This window comes from Marmota monax, unplaced genomic scaffold (genome assembly GCF_021218885.2).
Source record: "Marmota monax isolate L192 unplaced genomic scaffold, Marmota_monax_Labrador192_F-V1.1 WCK01_AAM20220418_F8-fsc00109, whole genome shotgun sequence".
NCBI lineage: Eukaryota > Metazoa > Chordata > Mammalia > Rodentia > Sciuridae > Marmota > Marmota monax.
In genome coordinates this window covers 6221388-6238651 of record NW_026695229.1, presented here as the reverse complement: position 1 = coordinate 6238651, position 17264 = coordinate 6221388, and the positions used below count along the sequence as shown (strand labels likewise).

At 39.5% G+C, this 17264-nt stretch overlaps 1 protein-coding gene across 7 annotated transcripts in view; it reads right to left on the bottom strand.

The window, feature by feature from the left end:
- Hecw1 (HECT, C2 and WW domain containing E3 ubiquitin protein ligase 1) overlaps positions 1 to 17264 on the bottom strand; it is a 417595-nt gene that overhangs the window by 115812 nt on the left and 284519 nt on the right. For 4 of the 7 annotated variants that reach the window (XM_058576839.1, XM_058576837.1, XM_046437911.2 and 1 more), the window contains 4 exons: positions 14108 to 14208; positions 11130 to 12494; positions 7015 to 7116; positions 1613 to 1763 (listed from right to left, as the gene is read on the bottom strand). In XM_058576839.1, coding sequence (XP_058432822.1) covers positions 1613 to 1763; positions 7015 to 7116; positions 11130 to 12494; positions 14108 to 14208 — 1719 coding nt within the window. The remainder of the gene's footprint in view (positions 1 to 1612; positions 1764 to 7014; positions 7117 to 11129; positions 12495 to 14107; positions 14209 to 17264) is intronic. The other 3 variants (XM_058576836.1, XM_058576840.1, XM_058576841.1) reach the window with 3 other exon arrangements.

The window sequence follows — 17264 nt, the reverse complement described above, 5'->3', positions numbered from 1 at the left end:
ATTTAGACACAAAATATCGCTGAGTTGCTTAATACCTTGCTAAATTGCTGAAGCTGGCCTTGAACTTACAATTCTCTAGCCTTCTGAACCTGGGATTACAGGTGTGTACCACCATGCCCGGTCTCCGTGTGTTTGTGTGTGTATTTTAAAATGTTTTTAGTTGTGGATGGACACAATGTTTTTATTTTTATGTGGTGCTGAGGATTGAACCCAGTGCCTCACGCATGCTACACAAGCGCTCTAACACTGGGGTTGAGCCACAACCCCAACCCCTCCATGTGTTTTTTTTAAATATATTTTTTTTTAGTTGTAGATGGACCCAATATCTCTATTTTTATTTTTTTATTTTTATGTGGTGTTGAGGATTGAACCCAGGGCCCCCCATGTGTTTTTAATGGCACCAAATAGTCTAATTCCCCCTCTGGCTGATACAGTTTTGAAGTCATATGATGTCAATAGATACCACCCTCCAACCTTTTAAAATTTTTTTCCAGTCATTCTCAATTTTCTCTTTACCTTAATACTTACACATAAACACAATGCATATGGATGCCATGTACAACTGAAGTTAGCCTGCAGCTTACATCCCTGGCAACTAACAGTACCCTGAAGCCATCAGCCTGGCCTCAAAGAAGAAGAGGCTGGAGAGGATGCTCTGTACTCACTGAGGTATGGCAATACATGGTCTAGGGTTTCATTTGCACATCAAAACCGAAATGACATCAATAGTGAGGATTTAGTTTTTAAACAAAATAATTCTCAAAAATTCTTTTATTTTTTAAAGACAAGTTCTCACTATGTTGCCCAGGCTGACCTCAAACTCACACTTCTCTTGCCTCAGTCTCCAGAGTAGCTGGGATTATAGGAATATAGGAGCACACCATCATGCCTGACTTCAAAACATTTTTTTTAAACATTTCTTTTTCTAAGATGAAGGCATTTGAAGAATTATTATTTATGGGTGGGTATGTAGCAATTATGACAGCAGGGTAGGAATGCCAACAGTGATTTATGGGACAGTTTTTCCTGCAGGCAGTTTTTAGTATTTTTATGGAACCTATCCTTGGAATGTTCTAAACTGTTTTGAGTTCTGCCAAATATCTTGGAAGAATATTATGATGGATATGGACCAGTATGCCAGAAAAATGTGCATTCGTGTATAATTTTGCATACACTTTCTGGAGGGTTCATGAAATACTAATATCCTTGGTGAATACCATGAAGAGAGGGCACCCTTGGTTAAGAACTTCTGTCTTAGGGTTGGAGTTGTGCCACAGAGCACTTGCCTAGCATATACAAAGCCCTCTGGTTCAATTCCTAATATTACCAAAACAGACAGACACAAAACAAATAACAATGACAAAACCTATTTTCCAGCCTGGGTCTGTAAGAAGTTTAAGGAATTCCCATCTTTAAAGGACACTGGAGCGTCACTTGTCTCTGCTACCAAATTCTAAATCTAGCTTGTCAAGTACCTGTTACAATGGGTTCTTTAAGGTACTTAATCACTTTCCAGTCTCCTCATACTGAGCAAAGTGCTAGAGGAGTTTATTTGGCTGCCATTCTGCTTTCACTGAGGTTTATAGGAGCTCATTGCATACTGATCACCAACCGCCTGTTGAGCTGCTCCATCTGCTGGATGGACCCCGATCTCCGCATCCCGTCTGGGGTGGCTGCTGCTGTTGGACGCTGCCAGGTGGTTGTACGGTTCACATGGTCCACATAAAAGACCCGCCCATGGCTGTCAATTCGAGCTTCCCAGTCTAGTGTTTAATAAAAAGGCAAAAAGAAAAATCAAGGACAAACTACTGACCCACTTGAAGAGATAACTACTTCCCAGTCTTCTGAGGTAGAACTCACCATTGGTTGGTTGTAGAAGGCCAGACACTGCCCACAGCACCTGCCATGACTGATGGGGCAGTGGCACAGAATCAGGCCTTCTAGAAAAGAGCTTAACACACTCAGGTTCCCTGCTGGACCATTTTAGACAAATGGACCATTTTAAATAGTAATTGTGGTTCCCTGAATATGACCTATGCTAAAATTCTAATGATTTCTAAAGAGAAAGCCTGTTTAATTAATTTATTTCTTAAAAAATCTTGTGGTTACCCAAGTGACAGTTGAAGAAGATTAGACATGACCTCCAGTGACAGCTGACACTATGATGCTGGAGAACCCTTTCCTTGCTAGATATAACATAGGAGGACTGGCTTCTGTGACAAGTGGCAATGGCCTTTATTTTAAAACTAGTTTTAACTTTAGTTCTAAAATATTGTACCTGCAACTTTAGATAGCCTCTTCTAATACTTAACAAGTTTAACTGACTGCTATATCTCTTGAGAGGGTGAATGGAAAGATTTGATACTAGAGTTTTAAAACATCCTTTTGATAAGTTGTAAATTCACATTGTATATTCAACCTACCTATGGTTACCAAACATATTTTTACCAAAACCAAACCAATGACAACTATGGACAAACAAGGCACTTGGAAAATTACTCTTGTTGCTAAAAAGCCTTCCTGACCAGTAGAGGGAGTCCAAGATAAAGATAAATTTCTTTTGCTTCCCAAATAAAACAGAGGAAACCCCAAAATTAAAAGGCAGAAGCATCATGATAGCCTACATAATGCATGTAGGGGTTGGGGTGGGGTGATGTGCATGAAAATCCCTTAAAAGGGAAAGGGATGAAATTAATGTATTCATGTCTGAGCTCCACGTACAGGAGCAATGCACAGAAATGGGCGAAGTTTTTTGAGTCCACACATAAAAATATGGTGGAAATAGCAGCAACATGATACATTTTGCTGAAAATGTATTAGCTAAAGAAAAAAGAAGCAAAAATGACTGCAAAGGGAGGGAAACCATTTAGCCTCTTAAGTGAGAAAAGCCCATAGCTTTTGGGAGTAGGTCAGATGTTAACAATATTCTTGAAAACGTATCATTCAGGTAATGACATAGCAACTCTCAATTTTTAAATGGAAAAATAGATTTGGTATATTTATGGCTTTATATGTACATGTCCTATCTGTTAGGAAATATTATTGCATGTGTCTAACCTGGGGGATTGCCAAATGATGCCTAATGAAAACCAAAATATCAGAAAACACCAAATTTGACTTATAAGGCAAATTGAAGGGAAAATTTATATTGTAAAAATATGTTCTAAGAGGCGTTAACTACAATTGGCGATTAGTTAATCCAGCTGTCAACTGATGTAAATATTCATTAGCTCTTTAACTAGTTGATGGAATTGTGTATATGCGTAATTGTGTTACTTAGTATGTAATCTCTATCCAAACATTTTGAAATTTCAATGGTTCCCAACCTAATATTAAAAAGCAACCGGACAGTTCTTTTTCTTGAATCCAATCTGTCATCTAACAAAGAATAAGCATTAATCTTTAAAACTCATGGCACTATTTAATTCAACTGAGCAAACTCCTTTTTAGCAGTGATTAGAAACCAGGAACTATGTCAGATCCTAGGACACAGAGCAGAATAACACAGGTCCCTGCCCTCCAGGAGCCCATAGTAAAGGAAGGACCACCACAGACAAAGCTTCAGTCTTACAAATTCTCTAAGGCAAAACAAAAAGACTAGAGAATGAAGCAGTGATAATGGTATTTTCTCACTACACGTCTCACTATTTCCAAATCACTCATGAAAAAGGATAGAAAGCCAGAAAGACATGCTCTTTTGTCAATAGACTGAATACCTGGAATTCAGAGTGCTAGTTATATGTTATTAAAAATATTCAGAAAATAATTAGCTGAGTGTAGTTAGAAGTTATGAGTGTGTTTTCTGTGTGGGTTTGTGAAGAATTTACTTTCACATATTTTATAACAAAAAAAATCCTATGGAACTTTAGGCTTCAGCATGACCTAAAGAACCCAGCACTGTAATGTCATGAGTTTGCTTAAATAGACATCTGAAAATTATTTCATTGTAAAGGTTTTCCTTTGACAATGCTGTGGCAAGTTACACTAGTGCAGGTGAGGTCAGTTCATTTGTGATGGAAGGACCTGCTGAATATGTTTTCCATGAAGTTGAAGAACAATGTTAGCTTGATCATGAATTACCTTTAGTTATGCTAACAAAACATGTCAAATCTGGCATTTAAATATTTTTTTTCCACAATTGAAATACTATGTTTATTGTCCAGACCTTTCTCTTGAACCTCATAATTATACATTCAATTGCCTTCTTGACATCACTACCTAAATCACACCTCAAATATGATCAAAACCAAGCTTCAGAACTTTTGTACCCAAATCTGTTCTGCCTGTAGCCTTCCTTTTCCATCTCAGTTGTACATAACTCTATCCTTCGAGGCTAAAATTCTTAAGTCATTTTTGAGTCCATCTTTCTTTCACTTCCACATCCAGTTTGTCATTAAATCTATCTTCAAAATATATGTGTGGAATCTGACCTTCCTCACCACCTCCACTGCTCCCACCCTGGTCCAAGCCACCATCATTTCTAATCTAGGTCGCTGCAATAATCTCAAGTTGCCTCTCATACTTCTATCCTTCCTATTTATGATTTATTCCCTATGTAGCAACCAGGGAAAACCTTTCAAAACTTAAGTCAGACAATGTTATTCTTTTACTCAAAACCCTGCAATGTCCCCACTTCGTTCAGATAAAAAAGCCAAAGCCCTCATATGCTCTATGAAGCCCAATGTGACTTGGCCCTGCTGTCACCCTGACCTCAGGGTCTGCTGCTTTCTCTCTTCCTCAACCTGCTCAGGTGCACAGGTCACCTGTTAGTCAAACTCATCAGGGGCTCTATCTACAGCTTGGTAGTGGGTACTATGTTGGCCTGCAAAGCTCTTCCTTCCCAGCATTGACCTGGAAAAATCCTTTATCTCCTTCTGTGTTGTCTTCTCAATGAAGTCTACCATGACCACTTGATCTAAAATTGCAAACCAGCCACCATCAAATATCATAAGTTCCTTACTCTGCACTACTTTTGCTTTTTGCTTAGCATTCACCACCAATCAAAATGCTACACTAATTCCTTATTTATTATTTTTTTTGTTTATTGTCTAGCTCTCAAACTAGACTGTATGTGCCAGAGGGGGGAGATGTTTGTCCAGTTTGTGTACCTAAAATAGTACCTAGCACAGAGGAAGTATTTACAAGTATTTATTGAATGGATGAATACCAGGAATGAAGTAATTGATGTACTGTTAGAAATTATCTAAGAAAATTTAGTTGGTAGGATTCACTAACAAATTTTCTATTATTTTCCAATGTTACATTGATAAAAAATTGAAACTCATCTGGAAAAATTTGTTTTAATTATTGAAAGTGGCTTACATTAAGTACTTTTAAAATTAATTCGTAGCCAATTATTTATAATATCTGCACATACAACTACTTATTAATTGCTCTATCATTGCAAAGGAATACTTTACAATGGAATAGTTTTCAGGTGCCTGTTTAATCCACCATGCATTGGTAGATTACTTTTATGGGGGGAGTTTCCCTCCTGAAGAGAGCATGTTATAGATATTTTTTTCAGATAATTTCTAAATAGAAGTATTTGTAGTAATGCTGAATTTTTCCTATTTATTTATGGACTATTCATAAATCAGTTCCTGAATAAAGGAAGAAATCAAGCATCAAAAGTTAAAGGAGATAGTGTTTGATTTGACCTTTGGAGAACAAATATGGTGCTTCTGTAAGTTAGTGCAAATATCAAAGATGTTCATTGTTTTTTCACTGATAAAATACAATTTGATGGGGGGAAAGTAGTGTTTGTACAAAATACATCACATTATCAAGAACAGATGAATGAAGAAATAGGTATGTCTCCTTTTGAAATGGGAATTGCTTCATGTAAGCACAGGCAAAAGAACACAAAGAAACTAGGTATCTTGCATCCTGAAAAAATTTTGCAGTTGTAAAATCTATCAAATCTTAAAGGTTATCTTTGCATGAGAAAAAAAAATCCTAAACCAAAATAGATAGGTTCTAGAATTCATGAATGTACAAAAATAAGTGAATTTATAATGTGTGGGGTGTCAGTTCCTTCTCATAAATTTATTAAATGGAGTGTTATAAGGTTAGAGCTGAAATGATATCTAGAGACTACCTCGTCCAAACTTAGTGTTTAGCAGATGAGGACATTAAAGCTTTATTTTACAAATAAAAACCTGAGTATCAGAGAGATTAAGTGAATTTCCTAAGTTTAGATGACTAGTTAGATATTTATCAATTACATACTACAGTTACTAGGATAAAATGATATTCAAATTTATCCTAAAGATGATATTTTTATATCTGGCAACCCCTAAAAACCACAGAAGAAGTTGGGAGCTATTACCTATTGATGAAAGTTATAGAATGAGAAATGCAAGTTCATGGGCCCTACAGTTTGAAGTTTTTCTTTTTTATTATATACAAATACTTATGGATGAAACAGACATTATTATTACTGTATGTATATATGTGAATGCATGACCAATGTGATTCTGCAACTTGTATACTCAGAAAAATGAGATATTGGATCCCATGTGATTCAAATGTATGATATGTCAAGGTCATTGTACTGTCATGTGTAACTAATTAAAACAAATAAAAAAAGAAATACTTGTGGATAACAGATCCCATGGGCATTGGTAAAACTATTCTATTTGGAACTGCAAAATTTAAATATAAAATAGTAAATTTGGGACTTAAGGGTTATGAACAATTTGTAAAGACTAGTTAGATCTTGTAAAAAAAATGTTCTTCATTTCAGGAACTGAGGGACATTGAAAACATTTGGTTATGTCTTCAAGATCATGTGCTGAAACAACTAGTAAAAAAAAATAAATAGACAACAACAATAACAACAAAAATCCCCCAAAACCCAACCAGTTTTTTAGTAGGTGCCATATTATTTTTTGATGACAGTGTAAGGTATGGAGTTGGGGAAGAGTTTTGATGTTTACAAACAAATTCATACTGACCTGTTCAAACTTGATAGGAAGAGTTAAGACATAGATTTTAAAAACTAGAGCTTACTTGGTGGAAGAGGCTCATCGATTGTTGGGTAGTGATGATGTTCAGGCCTCAAGGAAGGAAGCTGGCTTACTGGCTGGGAATTATGGAGTATAGGACATTCACCTATGGACAAGATAGTCAAGACATTCAGATTCATTCATTGCTCTGGTAATGTCATAAAATGACTGTAAAACAAATTACAAGAAACAACAAATAGAGTGGGCAATCTATTTTTTGTCAGTTTGATACATTCACAGTCATTCGTGATAAAGGGAATTATTAAAAGAAGAAGAAGAAGAAGAAGAAGAAGAAGAAGAAGAAGAAGAAGAAGAAGAAGAAGAAGAAGAAGAAGAAGAAGAAGAAGAAGTTTTTATTGTCCAAACACCTCATGACTAATGATCTATAGACCAATATATAGGACTGGAATCTGACTTGTAACCAGTTGAATTTTCTTGATGGGAAGGTGGCATCAGAAAAGAACACAAAAGAAAATTATCAGAGCCTGATAATCCAGTAAAGGAAACAGGCCTGTTTAAGGGAAGTATAGCATTTATAAAGTACCATTAAAAACTTGGTGGGCTTGTGCAAAATTATACCTTATCATATGGATCAGTTTCATAAGAGGGCTGCTGAGAGGCTATTTTTAAGATTTTGGGGGTGGGGGGTGAGACTCTGAGATGGTGCCTTTCCAAGATGGGTCAAGTAGCTGATAGGTCAAGAATGTCAATTCCTGTAGTAGGGAAAATAGGGGATAAAGTGGCAAGCCCAAGGTTCTATGGGAACTCATGACTCTTCCAGATGATTTGGAGGTGGAATCAGATAAGTCATGGTGCTCTGGAAAAAGGAAAAGACAAGAGAAAAAGGAAATAGATAAAAAGCAGGAAGACTGAAACAGGAAAGTTTGAAACACAGAAGTGGGATAGAAGAAGAAAGAGAAATTTTAGAAATAAACACATCCACAGAATGCATGCCTCAGATTATTATAGACAAAGCTTATACTGTTGTCAGTTTCACATTTATAATGAACTGAACAATGTATAAGAACGGTGTTCCTGTTTTAGGATGTCCTTAGGTGTGTGGAGTGGCCATGTGGATGGAGGTCCATGGTATCAGCTGATTGCTCTTGATCAGGACACTAGTCAGCCTCCATCAAACTCTACACTGGTTTCCTCCACAGCATGCTCACACTCTTTTGACCAGAGGACAAAGTTCAGACCTTTTCCTTCCTCTGCCCTCCATATTTGATGCACATAGCAAGTGTCCTATTGATCTGTTGGATCCAAAGGGAGAGAAACTGAAAAATGATGGTTGAGAGAAATTTTTGTGGGATCTCAAATGTTGAACATGTCTCAGAATGTCCATATGTGGAGAGACGATTATTTCTTCTCACTCTAATTCTACAGAGCCAATCAAAAAATTTTTAAAAATAAATTAATTAGGAAGGGAATTGGTGTTATTCTTAGAGGTAACTGGCAAACAAAAATAAAGATATATTCAGGAACAAAAGGCCCTTTTAAATGTTAAAAATATAACATTATTCCTCTTGCAAACTCTAGTATATTACTCAAATCCTTTGGTTCCTTGAAAATTCGAAAGGAAGTCAAGGAAGGTACCTCTCATACTAGCACACAGCTCATTGTTTCAAACAGGGGTTCTGTGTTTAAGTGGATACTACTCTCATGTTTGGTTTTTTTTATGTGTTTAGTGTCAGAAATAAAAAATAAAACCCAATGGTACAGTTGTTATGTCATCAGCTGTTATATTTTTCATTTAATTCCTTTTAAAAAAAACCCAACAAACTTACCTCATTGTAATTGTAATTAATTCAACCAAACAGGTTAATTACTCCTCCAAGCTAGTGGAAATACAATATATTGTCACTTGCCTGAGGTTAATGGAGCTGACCCCACCTGCTTGTGAACCCCAAGCAAATGCAATGATGTGACTGACACATGTCAGCTGGTTGGATAGATGGAGCACACAAAAGAAGCAAGCAGTTCTGTTCTGTACCAGGACCCAGCACAACATAATCACCCTGCCTCAAATACAAAGTGAGTGTTCAGACTTGGTCAAACATCAGAGGAGGAAACCTATTTCCCTGTTGACAATATATGAGGTCTCTTAAAATTCTCTTTTCTTTGTAAATAATGACTAAACTGTAGAAAAAAGATGGGCTGCCCACCCCAATTATTATTTAAAACAAAGTGATTTCCACCTAATGATGTGAGAATTTTCCTAAAAACACATGGTTGCAAGAAATATAAGTTCAAAGGATTGTTTTGATATTTTATTATATGACTTTTAAAAATTAGCCTCATTGTTTATCTGCCCAGAAGAACTCTTTCTTGATGAGAGGCAAAGCCCTTTATAGTATCGCCTCATTTAATTCTTCCGATAAACTTTGAGGTGAATTCTACAAGTATACCTGTTTCACATACAAGGAAAATGAGGCACAGAGAGAGAGTGAGAGCAGATAGGTCACTTTGTGAGGAAGTGATAGGACTGAATATAAATCCAGGAGGCCTACCTCCAGGGCTTGAGCTCATGTCCACAATGTTATCTTGCTTGTTTTATTTATCTGCTGATAGCTTTTCAAAATTATTTTAAATTGAGCCTTAAGAAAAGATTTTTTTTATAGAGGAAAAAGAGCTAAAAGTTAGGTAAATAATACTAGTATGTATAGGTGTCATTTTAGATTCACATTGAACTGAGCAGCATTCTAAAATGATGTCCCTCCCTGATTTGCCACCAACTCACTGATGTGGGCATGTGTTCTCTTAAGTCTACCTTGCTAATCAAATGTACTTTCTATAGTTTTCAAGCAGTCTTAGAAGTCATGGGAGCAATAATTTTTTTTTATTGAAGCCCTTTCTTTGAGCTCTGTGAAGCCCAGTGGAGAGTGAGGATAGACCCCTAAAGGAAATTTCCATCCCATTTTCTCTCCTCATGGGGACCTTTCCATATGGTGTGTGCCCTATGGCTTTTCTTGCCTCCCTGTGTTTTTTGCCCCCTCTAACAATTTTCTTGTTCTCCTTATCAATATGTGGCACGTTTCCTCACTATCTCCTTCTCTAAAATGTAGAATTGGGCACTGATGAATACTTAAGATTATTTTTTATGCTCATTTTAGTTCCTTTTCAAAAAATTTGTAGGCACCAGGCATTGTTTAGATGCTGAGGATTTAAACATAGAGAAGACATTTCTGGCCCTCGATGAGCTTACAATCTAGAGTGAATACCAGGCTAATTTAAACAGCAGAACAGCAAAATAACAAAATCTATATTTGGCTCTTTTAAAATAACTAAATTATTTCATATTATTATGTGACTTCTCAATTCCTCCCCACCCCCATGCCACTGTCACTTGACTGGAAGATGGTTCACAGTCCTGAGTAAGGAAATGCAAATTAATACTTGATGCCACAGGCATGAGTAAGAAGGAATGTCTTTGGTTAAAACATAGAATACATTTTTAAAACTAAAAGTGGCAACTCCTGGATTAAAATCTTATTTGAGACAAAGTGATTTACACATTCACATTATTTTTCCCTTCAATTAACCAAAGTAGCCAACAATGACAGCAACAAAACCAACAAAACCAACAATTATGACAAGAATTGAGCAGACAGAAATAATGACAAACATATATAGGTTATCCATATACACGGGACTAGTTAAATTCTAAAACAGAGATAAAATCTGTATTCTTCAACTAAAATTAACATTATTGCTAATCTGCAGTGTGTTTTAGGAAGCCATCATTTACTTTAGACATTATTCACTGTCACCTGTTATTAGTCTTGACACTTTGTGTTGATGTCAAGACTAGAAAGATAACTTACACCAATCCGTTCTGGTGATTAGTTAAAACAGAAGCACACATACAAGTGCCCGCTCACATTCACCTAGTTGTATTTCTTGGTGTGTATCTGAGACATGGTGGACCGTCAGCTATTCGTAGGCACTTATGCTCATACACCTATGCATATACACACATGTAAAATACAAGACAGACAGACATTGCCCCAGCAACCCTATTTGGGACTGGTGCCTCCTCTCTTGTTTTTAAAAACCGTGTTGATGAGACCTGTGCCCCTGGTGGTCCTATTCTTACTCTGATCAGGTTTGAGGTCTAACCTTCTCTCCGATTGCTTGGACCTGCCATGGGGGACTCCAGACCTTCAGCGGTTCTTGTCACGTTCCCACTAGGGACAGCCAGCTCGTCCTGCCATGGCCCAGCACCATTGGTCGACTCCGGGTCCAGCTCCGGGCTCTGTACAGAGTCAGGCACCGACTCGAACGCGCTGTTCTCCTCTTCCTCGTCGTCTTGCGACGAGAAGACGGTGCTCTCGGAGATCTTGGCGCTGTCCACGGAGGAGAAGCGCGTGTGGCTGGCGAACCGGTTGTTGCCGTTGTAGCAGGAGGGGCTGTAGCAGGAGGCGCTGTAGCAGGAGCTGCTGTAGCAGGACGTGCTGTAGCACGAGGAGCTGTAGCAGGAGGGGCTGCAGCACGACGCGTCACAGCCCTCGCAGCTGTGGTCCCCGCCTTGCCGGGGGCTGGAGTCGCTCTCACTCCCAGTGCTGGGATGCGTGTCACCTTCTGGACCCGCGCCATTTGTCAAACTACGGAAGTGGCCCCCAAGGTGGCCAGGGGGTGCCATGCCCGGAGTGGCACCCTCGAACTCTTCGCCATCCTCTTCCAGGGCCGGCGGATCCGCCGCTACCGTGTCCACCTCGCTGAACCCATCCTTCTCGGAGGAATCCTTGAGGGTTGACTCCTCTTCCGCCCCGTCCTCTTCCTCTGCCGCGCTCCCGCTCTGGGCCGATGGCATGCTGTGGAGCAGGTTATGGATGCGAATGTAGTGTGTCCGCGGGGTCTCGGGGTCCCCGCAGGCCGACGCGATCACCGTCTCCAGCTCGGACACAGGCAAAGAGCATGGTCTGCTTTTTCTCTTCACTGAGGCTCGCATCTGCAGTCTGCCCTCTCCGTGCTCCAGGGTAGGCACATCCCCCTCCTCATCCTCTTCACCCTGGCCTTTCTCTTCCTCCTCCCCCCTGGCCCGGCTCTCTGGTGCTGCCTCCTCCTCCACCGGTTCATTCTTGTTGGCTGAAGCCGCACCATCTTCCAGAAGTAGCGATGGTGGTACCTGTTCATCCAGGTCGAGCCTCTCGGCTAGTTCTTCTGCACTCAGGGCAGGCTCGGGGTCCTGTTGTCCCGGGGCCAGAGGCTCCCCAACCCCTTCAGGTCCCTCAGAGATCCTGCCATCATCTCCTGCCTCAGTGGCACCTGCCCCTTCCTCAACTGGCCTGGCATGCTCCAGGCTCTGGTGTCCTGAACTGTCCACTGCAGTGCCCTCGTTGGTTGGCTCTGGCCTCAAGCTCTCACAGGGCTCTGGAGTATCATTTGGAGGCTCCGCACAGTTGCTTTCAACCAAGTTGTTCATGAGGCTGTCCTGAATTTCTGCTGACTCAGGCTCAGTACTCAGGGAAATCTCCTCATCATCTGTGGCAAGAAGAAAAATGTCATTCTTTCCAGAAAAGAGCATTGTGGTGTTAGTATATCCTGCAACACATGTAAGTCTTATGCTAAGGGATTTCTACATTAGGATATTGAATGTAGGGGTTGGTGAGGGTTTCTCAATGGCCAGAGCTCTGCTGAAAAATTCTGTTAAGAATGAGTTCTAATTATGTTCATGACAATTTGCAATTGTGGATATATTTTAGAATTCTGTTTCAAGGAATTTAATTAACAAATTAATTTTATTTTTGATTAATATGCCCAACACTACCCCAGTTCTGGGCACATAGTAGGTGCTCAAAAATGTTTGCTATTTGGAGTGATTTCTAGAAATGGGGATAGTGGTGGTGTTTGTAGTTCCTTGTTGATCCCTGGCAAAGTTAACTGCACTAGTTTGTTAATGTTTCCTATGGATGGGTCCTGTGGGGTGCCAGAATGGATAAGCTAAGTTCTTAGGCAACTAGAGAGAATAGGGCTGGATGACAGATGGGAGCAATTACATCATTTGACTTTTACTGCAATAGAAAAATAAACAAGATCTCCATATCAAGCAGCCATTCCAAGAGTAGCAACTACAATGATTTGGTCTACCTACTGTTTTTGTATGTTTAACTACCTTTCCCAGCTGCTCCATTGGGTCCCTAAAAGATGTGAATATTTCTACTTCAAATGAACTAGTGCAGATCACTAGTTGAAAGACAACAATCTTTCTGTTGAGGTAAAGCTATCTTTATGGCTTCAGTAAAGGAAGAGTCATTTTTATTCTCAGAGTCGAAAAGGCTGAATTTGACAGGATAAAACAGTCAAGGTGTTTTTTTAATAATCTGAGTTGTATATTGGGCATATAGAAAAGTGCAATTCAAACAAATTAAAAAAGAAAAGTGCAACCTGATTTAGTGAGTGAATAGTGACATACTCCAGATTCAGGCTTCATTAGCTTCAATAGCAACTCATTATTGTGGATTAAGTAATTTCTTAGTGTAATTTACACATAGTATGGGAGATATGAGGAAAGAGCAAAAGTGAAATTCTGAGGCATCTAACTATTCTTATTTAGAAATATATTTTGGAATTTAAAAATCAAACACTTGATGTTTCTAAATTCTTTTGTTTATATTTTTCATTTTCCCTGTGATATTATGAAAGACAGTTATATAATCATAGTTCTTCAATAATATAGCATACTTCAGCTGCTGGCCAGTCAATATATAGTTACTAGGTAGAAAGAGATGTTTTACCTTTATTCATTCATTCACTCATATCAATTTCTAAACATCTCTTAAGCATGTCCTATGTGGGTGCTGACAGTAAAATAACAAGGAATGGCTCCATATTCATGTTGGCCACATTGTTAACCCCCATTTCACTGTGTAACCCTCTACCTTTGGGTCACCAGAATGAAGAGGAGCCTCTCAACCAAAGGGACAGCAACCTGGCTTCCAGAAGAGATCACTGGGTTCTGGGCCTCAAATGGAGAGGATAGAGAACCACAAAACCTAGGACATGTCTGGAAAGAACCATGGTTATTGTGTTTTAGAGAAAGGAACCACACTAGGACACTAGCCTAGGACAAGACATGAAGTTCATGCTGAAAATACCTGGGTGGATGGAGGAAGTGATCTCAAATCGGAATTGCAGCTGTCCACTCACATGATCTGTTGGAAGCCTGCGGCCAAGTGTGTAGCTGACCACTCTATCCCTAGAAGGAAATAAGCACCATCACAGAGCTGGTCAATACTCTCTTCTTAAATTAGACCATATGGTGTGCTTTCTGTGCCAGCAAGTGATATGGCAAGCCCACAGAAGCCCTCATGAGAGGAGGTGATGATCTATTCGTCCAGATACAGAGAAGATCCTAAAGTAAAATTGGGAACCCACATATGCTCGACTGCAAGGAAATTCTACTCAAATATTCTGAAGCAGAAGTTAGCAAATTACAATCTATGATTTGGTCTACCTACTGCTTTTGTATGGCTGTGACTTTTAATATTTTTAAATGGTTAGGGGAAAAAACTAAAGAAAATTACTATTTTGTGGCATGTGAAAATTATATGAAATTCAAATTTAAGTGTCCATAAAAAAGGCTTTTTCCCCCTTTTGATACCAGGGATTGAACCCAGGGATATTTAACTACTGGACTACATCCTCAGCCCTCTTATGTTTTATTTTGAGACCAGGTCTGGCTACTTTGCTTAGGTCCTTGCTAAGTTACTGAGGCTGGGTTTGAATTTGCAATCCTCCTGCCTCAGCCTCCTGAGTCACTGGGATGAGTCACAGTGGCAGGCATGTGCTACTTCTGTTCCAATAAAACCATAAATAAAGTTTTATTGGAACAGAATCATGATTATTAGCTTACATATTGTCTGTGGCTATTTTCATGTTAAAGAGGAAGAGTTAAGCAATTTAGACAGAGACTAGGTGGTCTGCAAAACTTAAAAATATTTACTACTTGGCCCTTTGCAGGAAAAGTTTTCCAACTTGTGTTCTAGAGTAGAGGGGAGAGAAAGGAGAGGAAGAGGGAGAAGGAGAGGGAGAGGGAGAAGGAGAGGGAGAGGGAGAAGGAGGGAGAGGGAGAGGGAGAGGGAGGGGGGGGGAGAGAGAGAGAGAGAGAGAAAAGACAAAAAGACATGGGTGTCCTTTGCTTGCTTTTCCTGTTCAGCATTTTACAATATACCCTTAATAATGCATAGTACCAGAACATGCATGTCTTGGAGTTATATGTAATATATAAGAAAGGATGTCATCATGGTTATGGAACAGTCTATGGTAAGTCATATGCTACTGGATGGAGCAGAACAAGACTTGAGAGCTGGGTTCCCTATCTTGTGACTTCCAGTTACACTAATTGTAGGGCCCTTACATAGAAAGACTCGAGGCTCCAGCCTGGACTCAGGTCCCATCCTATCTACCCACTCAAAGCAATTTCTTAATTACTAAAATGGAGGCTATTCAGGGGAACCAACCTGAAGCTTTGCTGTTATATTTCCATTAACAATTTTGCTTTAGCAGAGTAAATTGCCTCCATCTTGGTGGAAATAGGAATAATGACTAGCTTTTAGTATTCCAGGAATTAACAAGTGCAGTGTGCCCAACGATAATAAAGACATGTTCCAAAACCAATTGTTATTCAATATTCATTCTGTTTATTCATTTGTGATATTCATATAAAAGGATAAATCATGGACTGGTAGTGTTTCAATGTTTCCTTCTAAAAAACACTGACATTATGAAACAAACAACATATATTCCAATTATCCACTAACTTAATATTATCTTTAATTAGCTATGGTTTAATGTCTAGTGTCAGAAATCCATTTAAATAAAGCATTATATGTAGGAAAAATAGGATAAGCTACAAAATTTTGTCTATTTAGAGAGAGTCTTGGTCAGTATTATGAAGTAGACTTTGACCATAAGAAAGAAATTTTCAACCCAAAACTCAAGTTGAAATCAGAGGAGACCTAAAGATAATCACAGAAATAAATTTTTTTATGCTTTGCATTCATTTTCTAAGCTTTTTTTCCCTTTTACTTTCAAACACTCAATCAACAAATATTTTTTGAGTCCCTGCCATGTACAAAGTGCTGCAGTTGACACAAAGAAGGTACTAGATAGTCTCTGTTTTAAAATAGCTTATATCCAGTGTGTGTGGGGGGCATGACTAAAAATGGCTCAAGGTGACACTTCTAAAATGAAGATAAGATGGTCAAGATTAGCGGTCAAGAGCCAGCTGAAGGCTAGCATGTTGCAGGTAAAGGAAAGGAGGGAGGGTGGGAAATGAGTGTGTGTGTGTGTGTGTGTGTGTGTGTGGCATGCTCATGCCTAAAATGGAAAGGCTCAAATACAGCAGTTCAGGTAGAGAAAGCATTTTCTAAAGCAATGGATTCAGGAGACTTTTTGGGCAGAGTATTTTCTGAGGGCAGAGGGGAGCTGTGGTGGGAGATGGATTTGCTTCTGCATGTGTGTGCTCTGGGTTCTGCCATGGTCCAGGCCAAATGACTACTGCTTTCATGGCCATCACTCCAATGCCCTGTTCCTGCCTACATTGGGACATCTCCAGCATGGGCAGCATGGGCAGCACGGTGAGGTGGCCTCAAGGGGCAGTGGGAAGTGGCAGGTCTTGGAGGAAAAGCTGCTTTCCCTGGCCACCAGGGGCATGGTGTGTTATCCCATTAGAGTTGGGGAGAAGAGAGCACCTCCATGGCTTGCTTCCTTTTAGAGAGGGGTTAAGCTCAGTTACACGCATCTGTGCTTCTCCTTTTCCCTATTTGATAAGGACACTAGGAAAATGGAACTAACTTTGCTCAGTTCAGGGGAGACCCTTTTCTTGTTTTCACCACTTGGTACCTTTCCATTGTAGGAAGCTGGGAGAGGGGCATGACAAGAAGAAATGAACCACACTCTGGCTTATGAAAAGTACTCAACATGGAAGAGCAGATAGGTTCCCTCTGCGCCTGTAGTGATGGGTTCAGTTCAACAGGTGCTAACTGAATATCTAATACACGGTAGACAGCAATGTGCTCAGTGCTCTGGTTGAAAGACCCCTACTCAGCTCTTCTGTTTGTCCTTCAGCCTGCCCCTGGCACAGTGCTAACATGGTGAGAGCAGACGTAGACCAGAGAAGGAAAGAAATGAAAAGTGTGACCAATGATAAACTGAATCAATCCCAGGAACCCTGCAAGGAGCCTTTTGTTGGGGGCTGGGCACACTTGGTCTTTGGAGAGAGGCACGTGTGTGTTTGACCCTGGCTGCCTC